This window comes from Ptychodera flava, chromosome 1 (assembly GCF_041260155.1).
Source record: "Ptychodera flava strain L36383 chromosome 1, AS_Pfla_20210202, whole genome shotgun sequence".
In the NCBI taxonomy this organism is placed as follows: Eukaryota; Metazoa; Hemichordata; class Enteropneusta; family Ptychoderidae; genus Ptychodera; species Ptychodera flava.
This window is the reverse complement of record NC_091928.1, coordinates 22,230,490-22,255,366: the sequence shown is the minus strand read 5'-3', so window position 1 is coordinate 22,255,366 and position 24,877 is coordinate 22,230,490. Positions and strand designations below refer to the sequence as shown.

At 36.7% G+C, this 24,877-nt stretch overlaps 3 protein-coding genes across 5 annotated transcripts in view; 1 reads left to right on the top strand and 2 right to left on the bottom strand.

Annotated features, from left to right (window-relative positions):
- LOC139133031 (SCY1-like protein 2) overlaps window positions 1-14,655 on the bottom strand; it is a 429,639-nt gene extending 414,984 nt beyond the window's left edge. The window contains exons 1-6 of the mRNA XM_070699430.1: window positions 14,527-14,655; window positions 8,667-8,847; window positions 5,460-5,617; window positions 3,342-3,486; window positions 1,096-1,245; window positions 416-631 (exon numbers count right to left, since the gene is read on the bottom strand). Of these exons, the coding sequence (XP_070555531.1) occupies window positions 416-631; window positions 1,096-1,245; window positions 3,342-3,486; window positions 5,460-5,617; window positions 8,667-8,828 (831 nt within the window). The 5' untranslated portion in view covers window positions 8,829-8,847; window positions 14,527-14,655. The remainder of the gene's footprint in view (window positions 1-415; window positions 632-1,095; window positions 1,246-3,341; window positions 3,487-5,459; window positions 5,618-8,666; window positions 8,848-14,526) is intronic.
- LOC139133082 (thymidylate synthase-like) overlaps window positions 1-24,877 on the bottom strand; it is a 396,310-nt gene that overhangs the window by 64,002 nt on the left and 307,431 nt on the right. The gene's annotated exons all lie outside the window — the stretch shown is intronic.
- LOC139133042 (TNF receptor-associated factor 6-like) overlaps window positions 14,816-24,877 on the top strand; it is a 44,924-nt gene continuing 34,862 nt past the window's right edge. The window contains exon 1 of one of the 2 annotated variants that reach the window (XM_070699442.1): window positions 14,816-14,950. The gene's annotated coding sequence lies outside the window, so the exon portion shown is untranslated. Of the gene's footprint in view, window positions 14,951-20,147; window positions 20,315-24,877 lie in introns of those variants that run through there. The other variant, XM_070699451.1, reaches the window with a different exon arrangement.

The window sequence follows — 24,877 nt, the reverse complement described above, 5'->3', positions numbered from 1 at the left end:
CCAAATCATAAACAAATTCATTCCCATTTGGCTGTTGGAGATCAAACTTTATTACACTGAACAATAGGATTGGGCAAAACCACACTGCTGAAGGGGTTTAAGTGATCTTGTGCCACAAGGCCATTTAAGTTACAACAGTTGTTCACATTGGCTTGTTCAAAATTATGCTACATTATATCAGCCAATCAATGGTGTTATCATTTGATTGACACATGTTGCAGACCAAAAACAGAAGACATTCTGAAGTTACACCAATACCTTTGTTTTACACTGTATTCTTATTTCTATTTTATACATCAGTCTTTTAAGCTGAACAGTAAAATGTTTCAACATGACGATAATAAAAAATTTGTTTCATGCAACATACATTTGAAATGCTGTAGAGAAAACAAAAGGAAGCAAAATAATTTGTCACCTGCTGGCAATTTCTCTGGTAAGTTTTCAAGTTCCCACTGCAGTCAAACAAAGGTTTGCCGTGATTGAACACTGTGTATATCACTACACCAAGTGAATACATGTCACTGGCCGTATCACAACTGACTGTCATGATGTATTCTGGAGCCAGGTAGTTCAGGTTAGGCTGTGCTAAGTCCGGAAGACTGGGATCCCACTCTTTGCTGCTGTACAAAGCCTTTAAATCCAAATAAAAGAATTGAAATTAGTGAACATTGACCATCAGACGAAATCACACTACTTTCAACAAGTATAAAGTGCCTTGGAAGTCTGATAAAATAAAATACATTCATCTTTGATATGTGGTGTTACTTGCCTAATATCAACATAATTGTTGAACATTTTTGACCCAAAGTTTTCAAGTTATAACTGTAACAAAATCTGTATACAAATGGACAGAACGACAGACAAACATACAGGCAACATTGTTGCAATCATGGACACTGTTTGGTCTGGCCAGACCACTGTGTCTGATTATCAAAATTTACAAATTGTCGTAAATTTAACATAATCACCCTGATTCCCAGTGCACAGTTCCACAATCATCATTGATAACAATAGATTTGGGTGAACCCATGTTGAGTAAAAGGTTGAGGAAGACACAAAGGAACGAGGTGAAATATTCATTCTGTTTTCACCTACCTGCTGATCATTTGGTGTTGACGATGCGATACAGAAGTCGAATCCGGTAAGTTTCCAGGCTCCATTCTGGTTGATTACGATGTTCGTCGGGTTGATATTACCGTGTACCATGTGAACGTCATTGTGAAGAAATGCCAGTGCTTCAGTTATCTGGTGACAAAACAGAGAAGAATTGATCATGGATACCACTCTGCTTGTAGCAATTAAGATATACAACCCAATGACTATTCATTATTTTGAACTCCGTGATTAAATAAATATTTTCTGTACCACAAAAAAAAAAGGTTGATGCTTGCAGGCTGTGACTGCTGTGCTGGTTGAATAGGTGCTACACAACTGGGTTCTAGGATTGATTAACATATAAATTACATTATATTATAGCTTTGTCAATACTAGTGAATTTTGTGACGTCATACCCTCAGATTATTACTGATAATGTATCTGATTATCCAGCATTGTGGCCCTATATGTTTTCTACAACTACAAATTCACTGGCATTGCCAAAACTATAAAATAATAACAATAATGTACCCCCTCCCGGCCCATAATGGACTCGAGCAAACTTTGCACTTCATAATGTACTCTGCTTTGCCTCGTACATTATGTCGTGCAAAGTTTGCTTTCATCCATTATGGGCCGGGAAGGGGTACTGGTGCATTATTGCTTGTAAATCATCCTTGGTCCCTCAAGGGATTACAGCTCACAAAACAAATACATATTTAGTCAAAAGCATGCTCAATTTGCTGATAAATTTGCATATCAAACTTTCTTCCACTGTATCCACAGTTCTGCATGATTTGATATGTGTCATCCAATCAATGCTCACTATATGCTAAGGGCATTTTTGTTAATGATTGAAGTACAAACGAAATAAAAATCTTTTTGATACTCTTTTGAAACCTTCATTTCTATATTTTTCAAGATGCTATGGGAAAATTTAACAAAATTCACAATTCAGCTTGGTAATAGCAGAATTAAGAGGGACAAAGTCGCTATCTGTAGAACTATTTTGGTTATTTTTGTTTCATGTAAGCCCTACTGATGATGTTCTGCTTACTGAAACATGCATAATGCACTCTCTTCGTGAGCATAGCACAGCCAGTGGTAGAAATGGAGCATGGAACCAGACTCTGAAGATCTACACGTTGAGTCTGTAGAGGGCGCCTGTCTGCCACTGCATCCCATGACACATTGCACCAGAAGTATGGTGGCACTTGTTGAAAGACCTAATGGCTGCTGTTGAAGGATGTTGTATTTTACATGGATGTCTCTTATTATTATTTTTGAGTTTTTATGTCATCCTAGCAACAGTATTACTTGCAAACTTGCCCAAAGTAATAAACAGTTGAAGCTGGGGCCATAATGACAGCACGATGGCAATCAAGCAGACTATGTGTGTCACAAAAAAGTCTTATACTATTGTCAAGTGGAATTGATGCATGTGTATCAGTAACCGGTTTGTGACTATCAAGCCATCCATCTAGCTATGCCATCATGTATTATGGGAATGAAAAATGTCATTGTCAGATTGGTGTTTTAAATTTCTTTTTAGTTTTTTTTTTCTATTTCGTCTTTTTGTTTTTCATGTGTCTGTTTTTTCTGGGGGGTGATATTGCCATAAAATTATTATATAATGTAACACAAAAAAGATTTGCAAAAATTTTGTGAAGTTGACAACACTACCGGTATGTAGGGTGAAAACATTGTATGGTGGCAAAAGTGTTTATGAGTGATGTTACAACACATTTTACTCAGTTTAAAACTCAGTACTTCATTTTATTGTCTGTCACATTTTGGTGATACCTTTATCAGTTTACAATTGTTTTAATTTTTTGTTACACTGTCATACTTTAATTTTGAAGACTTTGTGCTTTATTATTTTTCTGTACTTTATTCAATGCATGAAAATCCTTTTGGATGCACTGACTTAGAATTACAAGATATGTTGTTCTGAACACAAACAGCCTTTATGCCTGTCTGACAATAAATTTAAACTTACTGAATTTGTCACATACACTTGAATTTAAGGGAGAGTACAAGAGTACGGTACGTTTATCACTGCTGGTTACAAAGGCAGCCATCTTGCTTTCTGCTCAGGTGGCAAAGTATTGGGTTTACAAATATCAGACTGCATCTTGGGAAGGCTACATGTATAATCCTTGGCCAGATTTACCGTACAAAAGGAAATATTACCAGTTCTACACATTATAGAAATTGCTTCCTCATTTGCCATGACATAACCGTACCTGCTGCAGTCCAAATTTCATCTCCACCTCGTAAAGTTGATAGTCCTTGAGCTCCGCCGGTAGTGGCGTCGGCAAGTTGTCATGGCAACCAAGGACATTCCCCAGACTTGCAAAGACCGGCTCCGTAGCAAAGGCAAGGCATTCTCTGCAGGGCACAAAATAGAAAGGTGAATGAGGAAGTACAGTGAAACCATTGTTAAAACTGTAATAAAAGCTCTGCGTGGTCAGCCCACACACTTCAAACAGGACAGATGTTGAACAATAAAACAGTGAAAGGGGCAAAATCCCAGTCTTTTGACACTTCTAAGAATTTCGTATTTTTCAAAAAAGCCACATAGTTTTGTCCAGTATCTTGAAATTTTTAGAAAGAGTGACATATTGTGGGTTTTTTCAGTGCGGGAATACCTTCCAAAATGAAATCATATCATGCAGAAACTCATATCATAATAATTCATGTGTCACAATTTCTGCACATCCCGGATTTACAAAGGTCACTGGGTCAATCTTGCCGTGAATGTGTGAACAATAGTCAATGAAAAGGTGCTGTTATGGGTACTGAACTGTGACTCTTCAACAAAAAACATAAGTGATACTACTGAAAATACTCAAGACTGCTGTATAACTGTAAAATAACAAGGTAAAAAGAGACCCTGGCAGTGTTTGTGGAAATTTATCATCAGTTATATTTAACCCCATTGATCTTTCTGGACTGTGCTGACTGTTAAACCCTCTCACTGTCTTGGTTTAGTCCAAACCCACTGAGTCATCAGTGGTGAGTGTGGACCTGTTAACATGAAATCAGGGGTGATCTGGTTAACACGGCAAGAGGTACCACTGCTTGCTCATGATTATTTTGTGGCAGCTCCAAGATACTATTTCATCATTTTCATTATCTATACCTAGATCAAGGTATTCTCTACAGGCCTTTTGGCAAGATTGAAGGATACTGGGCTGGTAACAAGCTGTCATGTATTGGTAATTCAATATTTTTTCAGAAGGTATGTTTGTATTGGTATTACCAGGAAAAGGACTAGACAAGCATTGATTTCAACAGCAACATAATATGTCCTTTTCTTCTTCGGATGTGCCAGACATGTTTCCACAATGTTTACGGTAAAGGTTCTGCTAAATACATGTAACTTTTAAAATACTAGAAAGCCAACAAAAATGATGTCAACTTATTATTTCAATTCAATATGGAAGTATATATTTTATTTTATTAGACATCATAGTTTATTTATTTGCTGTCGTGATACATGTATAGCAGGATATTGACCAATATCCTGCTAAACGTATATCATGACAGCAAAATAACTAGACTAAATGTCTAACAAAATAAAATATATACGGTACTTCCATATTGAATTGAAATAATCACAGAAAACTGGATCAAGCTGAATATGAAAGAAATAATTAACCCTTTCAGGCCTGACTTTCTGGTAACTTACCAAATCTACCCCTATATAGGGGTTTAGGGCTGAAAGGGTTAATATATGCCTGTCACCCTTAGGCTTTGGTACACCCTGTTGTTCACAATACGGCGGTTAACCCTTTGAGTGATGTAATTTTTTCCGCCAAAATTTTAGTGCAACATTTAACTACGTCTTAAAGAATCTTTCTGTTATTTTTTTTCTAAATTTTTGACCAAATGGACTTCACATTTTATGGCTACACTTTTCAATCAAAAATTTGGCAAAAATCTTGGAAAAAAATGACTCAGGTTTATAATGGCAACAAAAGTTGACTTTGGCGCTCAAAGGGTTAAACCATCTGGTATTTTTTAGGGAAGTGGCGATTGATGGAAGATTTCTGCACAGGAAATCTATAACACCACTTGTGATATTGTTAAAATGTTTCATCAACTTTGGCTACAAAGCTGACAAGATTTCAATGCCAGATAAAAACTTCATCCTTGACTCTTTCCAATTACATCTCCTAAGATCATAAATATTTTTTCAATTTCAGGAATTTCGATCTTATTGCAAAACACAATTCCTTTTGTACGCTGGGAACTTTCATTGAAAAGCAGTCATCCAGAATGTAATTTTTGAAGTTGTTTATAAGTCCTTAGACTGTGGCAGAGATTATTTTTACACACTTCAGTTTGTATGAACACACCTTGATTCCTCCAATGGGTGTTGGACTGTTAGTAATCTAGGATGCCGTAGGCGTGTTAACTGTGTCACACCCTTCTTAAACACTTCCAGTAAAAAGTCCCTTTCTCGTCGTGGATATTTCTCCAATAGCTTCTTCTCCAGTACAAATACAGCAACTTCCTGCAAAATTCAATCAAATAATGAACAAATCAGAACTGGCAACATTGGCAGAACGGGACACTGGCAAATGTGAGTGCTGATTTTCTGTGCTTTCCTCTTATAGTTTTATTTTACTTGTAGTATTTCAAATATTTTTCTTCAATTCTTGAAAACACTGCCATAGAATAGACAGGGGAAAATAAATATATCTCATAAATTTAGAGTGTTACTCTAAATGAAAAAAAATTTATGAGATATATTGAAATGTCACTGACATTTAGGAATAGACTTTTTCCAAGTGCTTGGATTTGAAAATGTAAAGTTATTGACAATAGGTTCTCATAAATTTCTGTTTTTGCATCATGTGAAAATGTTTTGAGTTTGATGAGCACAAACTTAAGCTTGGTTGATGCTAAGAAGTGTAGTCACCACAGTGGGCCAAACATGATACAGTTAGTTCCACAAGAATTCACCGGCATATACTATTTTTTTATCTTCACAACTTAACTGCCTTCAACCTACGGCTTCACATTTGACTGACAATAAAGACTTCAAAACCAAGGCTAATCAGGAAAGAATAAAAGCAAGTGCAGGTGGATGTTTTGATGTTTTCCCAAAATTACGGAATGAAATCCAAAAGTATATCATCCCTTTGCTTGGCGATATACAGTCAAATCTGCACTGTAGGGTAGGCTGGATATGATACATCTACCATAGCTGTGTCAGAATTCACCAGCATAACTGTACTGTACCGTATTGCCTTCACCTCATACAGGCAATGTACACAAGGGGCTCCCACATTTGACAACAGACATTAAGGTAGTATGTGCCTCGGAAGTGAAAGACTTGAACTTTAGCTCAAACTTTCCTTAATGAGACTTTCAGTCATTCTCTTACTAAATCAAGAATAAAAATCGGGGGTCACCATGCAAAGTTTGGCACTAGAGAAACAAATAACTTAAGATTTACCAATATTTAAAATTCAAAATGGCTGCCATCCCTGTGTTAACTCTATGGAGAAAAAATGAATTTTTGATTTTTGAAAAACAAAGACAGTGAAAAATTTTCTTACACCAAGAGCTTTAAATGAATCCCCACATGTGGTATATCAGGAGGGAATTGTAAAAATTGAGAGTCCAAATATCTGTACCCGAGGCACAATCTACCTTAACCAAGCCTATTGAAAGAAAATTACAAGGCAATGGGTGTTGTGACATTCCAGTGGATGTTGTTGTTTAAGGGGGTGTTGTGGCATTTCAACGAGATTATGAAGTAAAAGATAAATTTCAAACTATGTCGTCCTTTGTAATAATGCCTCTGGGGCTTTATGCATCATGCAACGATATAACTTTTGTAGAGGATATTAGTGAGTGTTGTTAAGGTAGTAAATGCTTTAAAAATTGCAAGACAAACTTTTCTCCAAATTTTCCCTAAGGAAACTTTCAACCATAATCTTACCATGTCAAGTCTAAAACTCAGGGACACTGCATAAAGTTTGATTCCAGAAAAACAAATTACTCATTACTGATATTTGAAATTCAAAATGGCTGCCATCCCTGTATTAACTCTATCAGCAAAAATTAAATTTTTGATTTTCACAAAACTGAGAATCTGAAAACGTTCCTTACTCTAAGAGCTTCAAAATAAGCCCCCACAAGTGATAGGCAAGAAAAGTATTGTAAAAATTTGAGAGTCCAAATATCTGTCCCTAAAGGTGCATTCTGCCTTTCACATTCAAATCTAACAATAAAAGATTCATTATCAATGGGGTGCAGATATCAGATTGTGTATTTTGTCTGCTGAATTTATGAAGCGGTGAGTCATCAGAAAGTTTTTTATCCACCTGACTTCCTGCTCTGTAAATCTCCATGCATAAAATATGTTACTGTTAGGCCCCAACACCGGTGAAAACGTGGAAAACAGAAATAATGGACAGATCCCCAGACTTTCAAGAGTGGTGGACGGCTCATTAACATTAATGAGCATCAATATTCATGAAAAAAAATTGTAACATACTCTACCGGTATGTACCAATACGGTATGTTTCGTTCTTTTGCTCTAGCTGCTGTGGAGCAAAAATTGAAATATTACCAGTCTAGATGAAAAAAATCTGTGGGACACTCTAGCCTTTGATGATTGACAGACATACCATAAAAACTACTTCACACAACTATGTCAGGAAGCAAATGATGACTACAAACAATATATAAAGATTACGTTGTCTATGTTGATATGTCTGGCTTATTATGGACCAAAAATGACAGAAAAACTACTCTACAATAAAATGCAAAAAAGCACTAAAATATTGGCCTGTGATATTTACAATCCTTCTTCATTAAAAAAATAGCATTGTATGCGTGTAACAGATAATCTGCGCATTGAAGTACTAGCAACCTTACGGTGCATTTCTCTAAATAAAATGCCACAACTCATCACTGTGTGAGACACGCATCTTGTATCTAGAGTACAAACCATACACTTGGGTATCACAACACATTTCAAAGTCACACACTTATTAATTGATGGCAGTAAAACAACATGGCCAGAAAGTCGTTCACTTTATTGCACAGACTTGATCTACAGCCCAATCGCAACTTTTCCAAGAAAAGCTGTAAGTTGAAAGGCCTATTAACCCTTTGAGAGCTGTAATTTTTCCCCAAAAAATTTTAATGCAACATTTTACAAATTTTTACAAATTTTTCTGTAATCTTTTTGATAATTTTGGACCAAACTGACATCACATTTCATTGGCTCCAGTTTTTTCATCAAAATTTTGGCAAAAATCTGAAAAAATTTGACTGGTGTACATTTTATAAAGGTGACCAAAATTGACTTTGGCGCTCAAAGGGTTAATGCTGAGACATGGACTGTGATAAAAAATGTGGTATATCAGATATCTTTTACGCCTGAACACAAAATATGATGACAGGTGAAATAAGTGATACGATTACACCAACACTAAAAGTAACAAAAAATTGAAACATTTAATATCTGTAGCTGGAAAGCTTTACTGGCCAAGGGAAACAAATAGAATATATTCCAGGAAAATGACTTTGTCCGGGACAAATACCTGTTTTGTTGATCGTTTGACCGCTTCGCAGATTTTCCAGATGTATCCGGGCCCAGCGCTGGCATGGTGTCTAATGATATCAAACTCTCTGGATAAGGGATTTCCAATCAAACCGCCAACAGTACTCTGTACAGTGCTTTTGATTCGGTTCAATACATCCATTTTCTATTCTCATACTGACCTGCCGACGCAAATAATTATTGCTTTGGTTATCAATAACTGGAATATGAAATATCTTGATCATGAGAACAAAGATACCAACATACATGTATAACACAAGATCACAAGAAACATGTGACCTGAGCTATAACCATCAAAATCCATCATTTTGTCACTTTGTTGATTTTTTGAAATGTAAGTCATATTTTAGTGCCATTACATCTACGGCTGAAAGACATGGCAACAGTTTGTGGAGTTGTTAAATTAATTACATGTAATACTTTCCCTCTTGAAGTCTGTCATCACAATTATTTCAATGTTTTAAACATACGGTGAAATCTTATCTATTTATTCTTGCCTTCTTTTTATTCTTAGGTGTGGAATTTATTTTTCTGCTCCTTTGCTTGTAGTTCAGCATCTCTACTTACTGGCTTTGTTGATTTAGTCCCTACATGAAATAAGTTCTGTCATTACTATTATTAATTTTATTGTAATAACAACTTTATATAACGACTTTATCAGGATATCCAAAGTATGATGAAAGATTGGTCGACAGCACAATAAATTAATCCTGACTTACAGAAAGATCAAATACAAAAGTAATGACAAAATTTCTGGTAGGCAAGGGTGCTAAGTAAGTAACTGTTATTGTTTGGAGGTCTATGGCTGCAGCTACTCTCTGAGGGTCTACTGTTTGAGGGTCTATGGCTTCAGTTACCATCTGAGTGTTTACGGCTGTAGCTACTCTCTGAAGATCAATGGCTGCAGCTACTGTCTGAGGGTCAATGGCTGCAGCTACAGTCTGAGGGTCAGTGGCTGTAGCTACTTTCTGAGAGTCAATGGCTTCAGTTACTGTTTTCTAGAGCTCGTTTGACTTGGGAAGTCAACTGCACAAATAAAAGCATCATCATCTCTATAGTGGAAACTGATCTGATTGTCTGAACCAGTCAATTATTGCAGTTAACAGCCATAAATTTTGTGACTATAAAAAATGGGACTAGGAACAACGAGGGGCTCTTTATTTTTTCCCTTGGGTTCACAGATTTACATCAATTCATGCTGTTACTGGAGACACGTACACAAGCTGGAATTCTTGAAGATTTTTCACAGACAGGTATCCATGATCAGGTATTGGAAATTGTCTGATACATCTAGACGACAGCCAATTACCCAAGAAAATTATCTTTGGGATTTTTCACTTAAGTAAAGTCATTGGCCTCCTAAAATTTGTAAACTGTTTGAAGATATAAATTTTGAAGTAGATGTGATTATGTTATTTCTGATCAATCTACTTACAATACCTCAGAAATTACGTCTCCAACAACATACAGTGTGCAATGAAACTGTGATAAGTAAGCCACACACGTATAGGTTATTTACAAATGACTATTGGCTAGAACAGTATGAATTTCTCTCACAGTCAGTGCTCCTCAACAGCACAAATCCAGTCTGGCATATTCCCTTTGCGTATAGAAACCGGAAAATATCAAGGCAAAGCAATGAATGAGTCTTTGTATACTTTGATAAAAGGGCTCTTGAAAGTGAAAATCAATTTCCTGTTCTCTTACAGTCTTCAGGATGACATTCAGAATCTATGACTCGTGAAGACAAATGTTGAAAACAATAACATGTCAGACAATAATAGGTTCAACTATTGAAAGACAAATTTGGCGAAATTATTGTACTTACAGCAAAGTTGTTTACAGGCACACAGTTTTTGCATGACTGTGTATTTATACATGTACTTGTATATATGGTATGTATATATAGATATATAATTAAGTATATATAAACACACACACACACATACACACATACCGGTATATATAATATAATATTGTATTATATTATATAATATTATATTGTACTATATTATAGGGTTATTCACAAAATACGGCCCTGTATGGACGAGGGCTCAGTGAGTGACGTATTGGACGAGCCGAAGGCGAGTCCAATACGTCACTCACTGAGCCCGAGTCCATACAGGGCCGTATTTTGTGTATAACCCTATTATTATACACCTCCCTCCATTAATCGTCCATATAAACTAATTCTATGGTAAATTTTGAGGGATGCGGCACGCGCGATATGCTCCGTAGTACAAGTCCATTGCGTTGGCACGAAGCCAATTAATTTTCAGTGCAGTACAAGCAAACTTCGCGGAATGTTTTCAATTTAATTAGTTTTTTAAAATAAAAATCAAGTGCATTTAGACTCAGTTTTGTGTTTAGCGTGTTTTAAACCTTGTCCTACAAATACATTTTGTGGAAGTTGTTATTATGTCTATAACTCACCGTAAAATAGTTTGTTTACATCAGATAATCGCTAGGTCAAAGGTCAAACAGGCGCGTCGCGCGTCTCCCGTATTCGGGACTCCGCGTACTATACAAAATACGGAAAGTTATTGGACGGTCAAACTCCCATAGGTTACGGCAGTAGGTGTATAATAATATATAATATTATATTATATTATATCATATCATATCACATTATATCATACCAGTATATTGATGGTCCAAATACAGCGACCTGATTGGTCGAGACGCGAAAAAAAACGTGGTACATTGGCGATATACCACAGCTGGCATATGCACAGGCTCTTAGCTTGAGCAAAACTCCGTTTTTTGACATTTCACGCCAGAATTTCAATATACTGTTATGATATAATAGCAATAAATCACATCCAGCGACGGTATACCACTCGATACCACTCGATTTTGACCAGTTCACGAAGTCAAAATCTCGTGGTATACCATCACTGAATGTGCTTTATTGCTTAATTATGCCACTATATTATTTTATATTATATTATATTTAAGTAGTAAACCGTACCCAGTGTTGATACACCACAAGATTTTGACCAGTTCACGAAATGTATTCACGAGCAATAGCTAATTCATGTATTGAGTGAACCGGTCAGAATTGAGAAATAGACCTGTTACTGAAGTGATTTATTGCAGTAAATTGAAATTCTGGCCTATAAAATTAAAATGGAATTGTTTCAAACCAAGAGCTCATGTGTTCCAACAATGCTAGATCACCAATCATCGCGTCGATGCAAGAAGGTCGTAACTGACACTGTGGCAAAAAGACAGTGATTTGAAAGGATGTGTTACCTTGACTTAAATTCAAACAAAGTAATATCTTTGTGTAGAACCATTGTTCAATATCTATCAGAACATGTTTTGTATTCAGATTGTGGATTCTAGTTTTAAAAATTTGACTTTTTCTGGCACACCCCTGAAATTCTGAAATTAGAAGTTACAACCTTACTGCACTGATGCAACGAAATATCGGTATAGAGGTTATTTCCACATCTTGCTCGATCAGATTGCTGTATTCGTGCAATCAATATGCTGGTTTTATAAATTGCATCATATTATATTGTATTTTATATCATACCAGTACGTTGATGGTGCAAATACAGCAATTTCATTGGTCGAGACATGAAGAGAACCGTGGTATATTTGAAATACACCACGGCTGGTACATGTGTGAGCTTTCAGCAAGAGCAAAAATTCTTTTTTGACGTTTCATGCCAGAATTTCAATAAACTGTTATGATATAATAGCAATAAATCACACCCAGTGATGGTATACCACTCAATTTTGACCAGTTCACTTCATACATGCCGTGACCTGTTGCCAGGTGTTCCTTATTGCTTAAGTATTGTATTGTGTTATTATATTACATTATATCATATTATATTATATTATATTTATGCAATAATGTACCCCCTCCCAGCTCATATTAAATTATATTAAATTATATTAAATTATATTATATAATATTATATTATATTATATTATATTATATTATATTATATTATATTATATTATATGTATAGGATAAAGCCCGAGTACGAGGGCTCTTCTGGTATATAAAGTCCAACCCAACGATAAAATGTCGAGGCCGCAGGCCGAGACATTTTATAGTAGGGTTGGACTTTATATACCAGAAGAGCCCGAGTACGAGGGTTTATCCGACTTAAAAACTATCGCCCCTAACTGATATATTTTCGTTTTCAATGTGTTTACGTCGACCGTCCCCTTTGTCAATGTAACATGTTTAGGATATGAATTAAAACTTTTATTTGTGAAATAGCCTTCCAATGTAATGGAACATCCTATAAATGCCCTAGGGCACATTATATAAATGCCCTAGGCACAGCAGATTTTGTGTTGCAGCTGGTTTCCGCTGTGTTACCAAATTGAATATTAAAATGTACCAGATGTCTACAGAATATGACATGTTCACTTTTGATTGGACAGTACTTTACTACGGCGCTGTTATTCGTTTCTGGAATTTGGTGACCAAGGCTTTATGAGTAAATAAAACACCCTGAATTGAGCACTCTGATTGGTCAATCAACAGTAGATAGTTTTTAAGCAATAACGTACCCCTCTAGCTCATAATGGACAAAAGCACACTTTGCATGGCATAATTAATGTACAATTTACCAGTACAATGAAAAGCCAAGTACATTATGGAGTGCAAAGTTGCTTGAGTCTATTATTATATGGGCCGGGAGGCGGTACATGATTGCTATTATTGTTACAGTTTTTGCAATGCCAGGGAGTTGGTAGATGTAGAAAACAAGTGGGGACAAACTACTAGATAATTGGATACATGATCGGTAATAATTTGAAGGATGATGTCACAAATTTCACTGGTATTGACAAAGCTATAAATAAATGCAATAAATATCACATTATATCATTATATTATATTATATTTTATAAGGTTCACAGACACTTTGCAACAAAATCATTTTGCACCACACCATCTCATCCAATACCGTTTGACGGCAGAACCACTTCAAATAAACCACACACCCAGCGATGGTATACCAGTTACCACTTGGTTTTGACTAGTTCTCTTCATATATGCACTTGCTATCGCTCATTTAAATGTCGTGAACAGTGGTCAAAATGTAGCAGTATACCATCACTGGGTGTGCTTTATTGCTTAATTTTATATCATAACCTATTATACTACATTACAATGTACATTATATTATACTATATTACATTATATTAGATTATATTATATCATTAGATTATATTAGATTAGATTATATTAGATTATATTATATCATTAGATTAGATTATATTATATTATATTATATTATATTATATAAACCATGTACGTGTCTCCTATTTATATTAGGCATGTAAATCCTATCGGACAAATATATACATGTGATTGCAAACAAGCCTTTCACATCCGTATGTGCCACCATTGAACCTCCAGTCCCTCCAAGGTTCCACTGTACTAGAGTCTGGTGTGTGGAGGGACTGTGGTCTAGTAGAGTATCGAGTATAGGGACTGTAGGTACGCATTCGCGCATGTTGTGTCTGCCCGGTTTTGCAACATGGTTTGAAACGTGAATCAAAAATTTAAAATCATTGTTCTGACTTATAACTTCACCTAAAATTCTATACTGCGCTGCAAGTGCATTGACACGATTTAGACACAAAGACGCGTGGCGACGCGACTAGTACTGATGTGTGACTGAATTGAACCATCAACGGCATAGATTCAACATGGAAAATGTATTGTGTTGCAGTTTGGAAACATTCTATTTCTTTATAATTTACAGTTGAACGCGAAAATCATTAACATTGAGGCTATACCTGAGAAGAAGTGCGATTTAACGATTTTTTTGATAGGAGACGAGAGAAGAAATATAGCAACATACCTTTCCGAAATGAAGTGCTGGCTCCAACGCAAACAGTAAGGTCAAAGTTCATGTAAATAAATAAAAATTAAATATTACAATGATTTTGCTGGTACGTCAACAGTAAAATTCCAAATGATCAAATGCGATATATTATAATCTATAATTAGCTCCACTTCAAGGACTGTGCAACAAATTTTCATAACACTTTCTGATATATCATATTTTGTCTAAAATTGACATGGACGAACAGACAGTCTGTAAAATTACACATTCTACAAAGGACGCCCTCACTAGGCTGGTTGCCGGAGTCCATCTAAAGGGGAATTCCCAAAAGTTTACCCCCATTTGCATGCGAAACTTAGCGAGGGCTACTTCTTCACTTTTTGATCCGGTGCAAGTGACCTCTGAGTGCTCCCGGAACTTCCATATCCCTGGGAACAAGGTAAAATCCTGCTAATGATCATATTTTCTCTTTCATATATCGCATGTAGAGTCCGCGAAAAATTGCAATGTAGCATAGCGCGGTGACAATGAGTGAATGACATTGCATACGCATGGTATCCATCAGTCTCGATTCCCCTTTGATTACACTGCTTACAGCGTACAAACCACCACCGGGGTAGTGTTGACCAGAATGCATTATGATGGTGTTGGGAGGTCTTTTGGTACCTCCATGGTCGGGTGTACGTGTTACCCCATGGTGTCTCTAACTGCGGAACACCAAATCGAAGCGCCAGTGCTTCATCCGTAATATTATTACCTCGGCTCGATGTCCGCATGTTCCGACGGACATGCGGGTCGTGCAGTGAATACAGCAAATCTTACATGGTGCACGAGGAAATAGTAGGTGTGAAAAATACAATGTTATGTAATTCGATCTCTAGCATGTTTATTGGGTCGCTATGAGTACCCCAGTAACCGCCTGTGCGCTCTTAGAAAGGGGTCTTCATTTTTTATCATAAAATGTTCCTTGAGTCCCCCAATGTGCTTTTGCAACACGTGCAAGAGTTGCTTCCGAAATGCTGGTCGGCCATGTGTTGGGTGACTCAAAGTTCGAATAGCAATGGTAGAAGACGTGTATGATTTTCCTCGAATAAGGCAAATACGTCACGTCCGTACTTTTTTTTCCAAGAATTTTACTGTTTTTCCAAAAATATCATAATAACGTCGTAAAGACTTTAAGTTATAATAGGCCTTCTGTCACATCCATCGCTTGTATTGAAAGTTTTTAAACCACGGCAAGTTGAGCTAAAAGCACGCCTCATGTAATTTCAAGTTTTCCTTTATTGTAATATTCAAGTTCTTTGTTTAATTGTTTTTTGTTTTATTTTTATGTGTACTGGTATTTGCCCTCTGCATATGATTGAATGGGGAAAACCATCTATCCCTTTGTTATTTTTTGTCAGAATGGGCATGGTTATTGCAGAGCTACTATGATTGTACTGTTAAAAATATTCCTTATCTTTTTAGTTACTCCACACATGACCCTGTCATTGTGTTTATTCTTTTTATTTGCATAACCTCAAGAATTGTAGCAGTGTAAAAGAAACTACCACTGATAGTAGATAAGTGTATACACCCTGGTTCATGCAGACGACTGTTCGGTCAGTTGGTTTGCCAGGCCATTGGGCATAAGTATTGCAACGATCCATAATTAATGATGGATTAATTTTGCATTTTGTATTTCAAAAGTAAATATCTTTATTTAAACTATTAATAATCAAATTTTTGACCATAGATTTTCACACCAGGGTCTATGATTGATTCATGGTATGGTTATCACTGTGGAGGGAGGGACCGTGATTGGACCCTTATGAAAGTTTTGTGGAAGTAGCAATAATTTATACAGTTCACATGAAAGCCTGCCCTCAACCATCTACTTTGTCCACTCTTACACTACAAAACATATCTGTACACACTGACTGTCCATTGTTATTTGACCAACCAAGCTTAGTCTGTTCACTCCTTTTAAGTTTGCATGTCCAACTTCGCAATTAATATGAACAGGTCTCTCCCAAACTTTGCAGAATAAAGGGTTAGATCATGCGTGGTTGAGGGACCATGAATCAGAGCACTCAAGTTCAATATTTCATGCCAGCAAGTAGTAGGTCAGCAACTAGACAAACCCTTTTGGTAAATATTTTGATTGTCTTGTCATAAATAGATATGACATCAAAACTCCACAAAACATATAATGTTATTATTTTTTCTTCACAAGTATTTATTCCAAGCCATGATATATGCAGTGCGGTTTCAAGTCCTGATTTGCTGTGTCAGAATTTTACCGAGCCAAAAAAAATCTGTTTTGTGTCTATCAACTTAAAGTGAGAACTTCAAATTCATTAGGACTCTTAACGCTATAATATTTAAAGGGTAATTTTGAATTTTGTATTTCAAAAGTAAATATCTTTTAATTTATTAAAACTATTAAGAGGCATAGAATGGTAAATAGTAAACCAAATAGAACTTCTTGATGATGGTTTCATGTTCAAATCCAGTGTTTTCTCTGCTTGTTCACTGAAAGGGGCATTTTGTGCCCCGGTTCATCAAAATTAGGGGGGAAGACTTGTCGTTTTAGGGGGGGCAGTTACTGTTGAATTACAATTGTCACCATCATATGGACGTAATCGCTTGTTTTGTTTTGTGCGCGATTTTCACGCGATCAGTAACTTTTCTAGAGCAGACATAATGGCTCGAAATGCGCAATTTGCGCAATTGCGCAGTCGAGAGAAAACCCTGCAAATCCATCAAAAATTTGGCGTACTTTCATCCAACATCAGTCTGGTCATTGTGAACTTTGACCCTTGAGAAGAAAAGGATTAAACGGCCAGTCACTGCAACTGTTGATAATGTTTTCACAATTTTTTTTTATTTTTAATGTCAAATTTTTATTTTTAATGTCAACTACAGTTTCTTGTTCTACTCCTAAGCATGTTTAGGTATACAGTATTCAGCTTGTCAACTCAGCCTGTGCGTGTGTAGACTGCATTATTATTGTCGATAAGTGAAGTCTAGACTGGAATTCATCTTTACCGTAATGGTGGGTGTTTCAACATGCTGTGTGGGGAGTGGATCAAGAATTTGCAATTGTAAAAAAAAATAAAAATGGATGAAAAATCATTGTAAGTTACAGCTGCTGGTCCTTTGAGTTTAGAAATGCCAGGAAGGATTTGCACACATTGTAATGATACTGTGCTAAAGAATTGTTGGAGAAATTTTTCACACCAAGGTACATGTATTCCAACCAGAGAAGCACATTATAACCAATTTACCAATAGCTTCAAAATGGCCGCTGATCTCTGTGTGAACTCAGTGGGGATAATTTGATCATTTATTTCCAGGAAACCTTAAAGATGTGAACGCCCCCTTTTCCTTGGTATTTTTCGTAACAGATCCTGTTGAATTTGTTGAAGAAACAAGAGAATGTTTAGGTTTGGGAAGTGCATATCTTGTCCTGAATAATGTCCAACATCTTATTAGCAAAAAGTGTAATTTCTACAGAAAATTACCTGCACCTTGCTGTTTAGACGGCCGCGACGTTTTGAAATCTACTAGAAAATTGTTGCAAGTTGACTTGACATTGTAACAATTATCCGTCTGGATGAGACTAGCAGCCACCATGAAAACACGATTCACAACAGGTCTCGTCTACATTGCATATAAAGTTGCAGTTCTTAGATGTATGTCATGCAGGCCTGTATGTTAAACCTTTGAGCACCAAAGTTAATTTTTGTTGCCTTTTTAAAATATTCTGTATTATTTTTTTTTAGATTTTTGCCAAAATTTTAATCAAAAAGACTAGCCAATGGAATGTGATGTACATTTGGTCTAAAATTATCAAAAACATTTGAGAAAAATTCATAAAAATTGGTAAAATGTTGCAGTAAAATTTTGGCGGGAACAATCATAGCACTCAAAGAGCTTGTGAATGTGCTGTCCATCTGATACCTTTAGTCTAAAACATAAGTTTGCAAAATTGATATACAATGTATACAGGGTGTGCGTCAAAGTTTTTTTCACAATGGCTGCCAGTCTAGGACAAACTTTAAGTAACTGATACTGCTGCAATTCTCATACTCTTTTAGCAATTTAAAATAGATTTTAATGTGTCCCAGCCATCCGAACAGTAAGCTGCAATAATTTTTGTGGTGATACGGCTTGACAGAGCACGCTGTTGTGCTGGCAATAGCTTCAGGGCTGTGATGATTTGCTCTTTAAATATAACCTACAACTTTACCAGGGACTGAATAAGTTGATAGAATGACAAGGAAATAAATTTGCATTTTTTTTTTCACCAACACCCATATGTCACAGGGCACTTTGTGAATTAGGTCAGGCCATTCGCTTTCTAAATTCTGTTTATTTTGGATCATGATATCTGCAACTGTTGAAGAATTTGATTTTTTTAGGTGGCAAGTAAGGCCTTGCAGAGTGCATCCAATGCACAAGGAAGCCTCAAGCGCTCAAACAAAAAAGCATATGCCGGAAGATTTTATTAGTATCAGTGCTTGTCTATTTAAGTCATTTACCATGTGGTGTCATAATAAAGGACCTTGTCGAGAGCAAGAGGTGATAAAGGCTTGCCATCTGCCGGATTTCTTTATCCCTTGGCTTCAATTGAAGTACAGTGATGTCGATAAGGAAATGCTTGGGGATTCAAATTTCTTTGGGAAGTAGCCATTACAGGAAAAGGGTAGAGTTTGTTGAACCTGTGTACTCCTGTGTGGGTGTGCTAGGTGATGTTCCGTGTACGAAAATCATGAATTTAAAAGGAATATTAACAGTGATTTGAGATAATATCTTTAATTTTTTATTTCTCTAAAATCAAGTATGTCTCCTTCTCCTTATCCTAGAGCTATGTTGATATGCAGAGTAGTGAACTTTTAACACTTGTTTAGATTTATTGTACGAAATATTCAGTGTTATTATCATTGACAAATCACCAAAACGAATTCCAGACTTAGAAGTAATTGTCGACGATGAAATTTGATCTCCCACACCAACAATCATGTGTTGAGGAGTGGAAACACTGGGTATTTTTGCATGATTTTTGGAGAAGAACAAGAAACTGTATTTCACCGATAGGATAAAAATACAGGAAAATGTATCAAAGGTCCCAGCCAGTGGAGCTTTGAAACCTACTGTGATAGCGACAGGTAGCTCTGTGTGGCAGGGCTGTGTTTAATAGGTCTGGTGGGAGGCCTATAGCCAGTGTTAAACACACAGCCCTGCCACGCAGAGAGCTAGCTAAAAGGTAGCAGCCTCATTCATTATCTAATCTCCATGCTTTAGCGAAGTAGACAGTCATTGCTGAGCAGGAAATATGCATGTGTGCATTTTCGAACGAAGCCAAGCAGAAGTAACTAAAAGTCCGTATTTGATCTGTATACCTGCTATGTAAATAGATCCTGATATACAGTGGACACACAATGCAATGGTCACCAACAGGAAATCCAAAGAGGGCCAACATCCCCCTTGTAATGTTGTTATTGTTATCATCATGCAGCATAAGCTACTAACAAACTCTATAATTCATGCACAGCATATTGCATAAATTGTTCATCTCTGTGTGAATTAGGCCACTCTGCTGTGATTTGTTGTCATGGGCGATCAGTGAAAAATTAACCTTTGACCTCTTGAACACAAAAGCAGCGGACCAGGAAATTGGTGAGTAGCCAGTCGGAGCAGGATGATTGTCAACTGGAACAAACACAGTGGCCTTGTGTGCAGAGACCAATCATTCAAGTTTACAGCTGAAAAACCGTACTACCCTTCTCAGAAGCTACTGGTAGAGAGTTGATGATTTGTGAGTGACAAGTCTGTTATGTGCTACTCATCCCGGCCTCTCATTGGCCTTATACTACCAACAACAATCAATACACTGCTTGCTTCACACTGAAGTTAATGTTAAACCCTTTCACCCCTAGTTCCCTTTTCAGGTCCAACTTACCATAGAAAACAATGGATTTGGGACAAACCATGGTGGTGAAAGGGTAAGATAGAATGCGCTTCGGGGATAGATATTCTGACTCTCAAATTTTTCAATACTTTTCTGGTCTACCATTTGTAGGGCAGACATTTTAAAACTCTTGGTGTAAGAACATTTTTTACCATCTTAGCTTTTTGACAATCAAAAATTTTATTTTTCCCCCAAAGAATTAACATGGGGAAAGTGTCCATTTTGAATTTCAAATATCGGTAAATGTTATATAGTTTTTTCGTTAGTTCCAAACTTTGCACTGTGACCCCTGATTTTTATTCTTGATTTGTTAAGAAAATGGCTGAAAGATTTATTGAGGAAAGTATGATCAAAAGTTTAACTCTTACACTTTTGAGGTGTATACTACCTTAAAATCAAGTTGTTGGGTTTGTTTTTGTTGGGTTACGGTGGCATATACTGGTCAGTTGTAATTCTTCAGTATAGTAATACAGCCTTCGTATAAATATTTAACCTGACTATAGCTAGCAAATGGAATTTGAACGGTATCTAAGCTCTTGGTATGGTAGATTCAAGATCCTAATCACAAAGGACTTGAAAACACTAGTCGCACTTCCTTATTGGACTTGATCTTTTAATCTTTTTAGGTCACCACTCATTCAAATCAATGTCAAAATGTTTCATATGACATCTCTGTGACCTCAGAGGTACTAGTACAGTCTCTTTCTTACCTCCATGTCATAGCATACGGTACACTATCAATGGGTTTTATATATGTCTTTGCTACCTATAAAATAATGATGTTGTTTTTAAATCCTCTTCAAATGGACTAGTCTGTTAAAGGCATACTCACACTTTCAACAAGCCAAAAAATCTTCAAACCATTCTCCTGTTAAATCAAGAGTAAAGTCAGTGGTCACCGTGAACATTTTTGGATGATCCAGAGAAACAAAATACTTCAATTTACCGATTTTTGAAATTCAAAATGGCTGCTATATGCCCTGCTTTCACTTGAAATTTTCAATTTTCACAATAACAAGCTATAAAATGAGTTCATTCAAGCAAACAAATGTCAAAATGTGAAAGTCTGAATATTTGTCCCTGACAGACGAACACGACATGCTATATGGTTTCAACCAATTTGACTCCAGTTGAACATGCCAAGGAAAAGGTTAGCATGGATTTTAAACAGTGTATCAAATTCACAGTACTTAAGGGTACATGTATCCTTCAGTTTCTGTGGATTCTGAGAGCCATTGCAAATCACAGGTCACGTTGTAGGCAAAAAAAAACCTGTCAGAGATACACCCAGATTAAATAAACATTTGTTCTTCTTTTTATTGCAGTTTGAACCTTTTGTCATTTTGTCGAATTTTTTTTTATTTTCATTAGTCATTGTCACACCACTTTCCATAAAATAATAAGACAGACAGAGCAAGTGCATTTTTCATTCATGTTAAAGATACGTGATAAATGGTACAGTCCAAAAGCGGCTTTTCACTTCAAATCTAAGAAGGATATTCATTGTTTTTTATTTTTTCACAGTTTGTCAATGTACATGAAATTTTGAAAATTTCAAAATCCATGATAGATCTCTGACTGTTAAAAGTCACATCTCAAAACAGGGCCTGTGACTAATAAGTCATCGTTGATGACACAGTCCCCACTTGTTAATGGGTACTTTGATTACAGGTCTTCAGAGAGGATAGAGTCCTCTTCATTAGGTCTGTGATAAAAATACTTTTGAATAAATTCGCTGATACATCTGATACATGTCTGAGCTGTAGTTCAGGACATGAAAAAATCGTAATAAAATGGCCACATGGCGGCCTTATTGGATCGTATCACAAAACAAATCAATGTGCATATGTATGACATAGGTCAATGTCCTTGTACCAACTTTGAATAAAATCTGTTGAAACATGCCTGAGTAATGGCTCCGTACATGAAAAAATCGTAATAAAATGGCCGCCTAGCAGCCATATTGGATTGTATCACAAAACAAATTGACGTGCATATGTATGACATAGGTCAATGTCCTTGTACCAACTTTGAATAAAATCGGTTGAGATATGCCTGAGTTATGGCTCTGTACATGAAAAAAATTGAAAAAAATGGCCGTAAGGCAGCCATATTGGATTGCATCACAAAACAAATTGGTGTGCATATCTATGTCATCGGTATATGTCCTTGTACCAACTTTGAATAAAATCGGTTGAAACATGCCTGAGTAATGGCTCTATACATGAAAAAATCGTAATAAAATGGCCACACGACAGCCATGTTGGATTGTACCACAAAACAAATCGACATGCATCTGTATGACATATGAAGTAATCCTTGTGACAAGTTTGAATGAAATCGCTCCAGGCATCTCTGAGATGTCTGCGTGAATGGACGGACGGACGCACGCACGCACGGACATGACCTATAAGTCCACCCGGATGGTGTCTGTTGGACTAAAGCCATCTGCACAAAGTTTCACCAAATTTGGTCTGTACCAGAAACAGCGCTCTAATCTTGAATTATGCAAATTAGACCTAATTATGCATGCCACACCAATATAAATAGACCTGCATGTGTATGCCATAGTGTAGTATCCTTGTATCAAGTTTAAAAAGAATTGGCACAGGAATATCTCAGATATCTGCATTCATGAGCCCCTATGCATAGACACAGCATTAGTATTAATTTCATCCTGGAACCCCTGTGGATCATACCTGGGGACCCTGTGGATGGATATCAAATACAGGAAAGAAAACGGCCGTCACACAGCCATTTATGATCGAATCATTACAAAAATCGGCGTGCATATATATGTGATAAGGATTAATATAGGTACCAACTTTCAATGCAATCGCGCCCGGCATCTCTGAGATATTTACGTGAACGAACGTACAGTCGTAAAATATAGGAAACAAAATGGCCGCCACGCAGCCATTTTAGACCAGATCAAAATAAAAATCGATGTGCATATGTATAACATATAGAGTAATCTATGTACCAAGTTTGAATGGAATGTCTCTTAGAATCACTGAGAAATTTGTGTGAACATACGCACCGACATCAAATACAGGAAACAAAATGGCTGCCAGACGGCCATTTTGAATCTGATTGTAAAACAAATTGACGTGCATATGTATGGCATAGATGATAATCTTTGTACCAAGTTTGAATCAAATCGCTCCAGGCGTCTCTGAGATATCTGCGTGAACGGACGGACGCACGCACGCACGGACGCACGCACGGACGCACGCACGCACACACGCACGCACGGACATGACCAAACCTATAAGTCCCCCCGGACGGTGTCCGTGGGGACTAATAAGCAGAATAGGATAATTGTACAAAAGTTCACAGCCAGTCTAATTGTATGTAAATTAAGGTCATGTTAAATATATGTCTATTTCACAAAACAGGAAAAAGCTGCCAAAAATATCTTAAATGTGATATTCCAGAAATAGATGATTGTACAGCATGTAAAAATGGTTTACACATGGCAGGATATCATGAATATTTTTAATATGTAAATTCAGCAATTTTTCTGTCATCTGAAATTGAAATAGTCCCATTTGATCCTAATAGTCCTCAATTGCTGAAGTTTATGATTTTCGAGCCACAGTACCTAGGTATCTTCATTGTAGACAAATGATTTTGCTCGAGAGGTTGTTAGTCCCCTCGGACACCGTCCGGGGGACTTATAGGTTTGGTCATGTCCGTGCGTGTGTGCGTGCGTGCGTGCGTGCGTCCGTGCGTGCGTGCGTCCGTCCGTTCACGCAGATATCTCAGAGATGCCTGGAGCGATTTCATTCAAACTTGGTACAAGGATTACTTCATATGTCATACAGATGCACGTCGATTTGTTTTGTGATACGATCCAATATGGCTGCCAGGCGGCCATTTTATTACAATTTTTTCATGTACAGAGCCATAACTCAGGCATGTTTCAACTGATTTTATTCGAAGTTGGTACAAGGACATTGATCAATGTCATAGATATGCAAGTCAATTTTTTTTGTGATACAATCCAATATGGCCGCTGTGCGGCCATTTTGTTACGATTTTTTCATGTACAGAGCCATACTCAGGCATGTTTCAACAGATTTTATTCAAAGTTGGTACAAGGACATTGACAATGTCATAGCTATACACATCAAATTTTTTTGTGATATGATCCAATATGGCCGCTGTGCGGCCATTTTATTTCGATTTTTCATGTACAGAGCCATAACTCAGGCATAACTCAACCGATTTTATTCAAACTTGGTACAAGGACATTGACCTATGTCATGCACATGCACATAGATTTGTTTTGTGATACGATCCAATATGGCCGCCGTGTGGCCATTTTATTACGTTTTTTCATGTCCAGAACCATAACTCAGACATGTATCAAGCGAATTTATTCAAAGTTGGTACAAGGAGATTGAC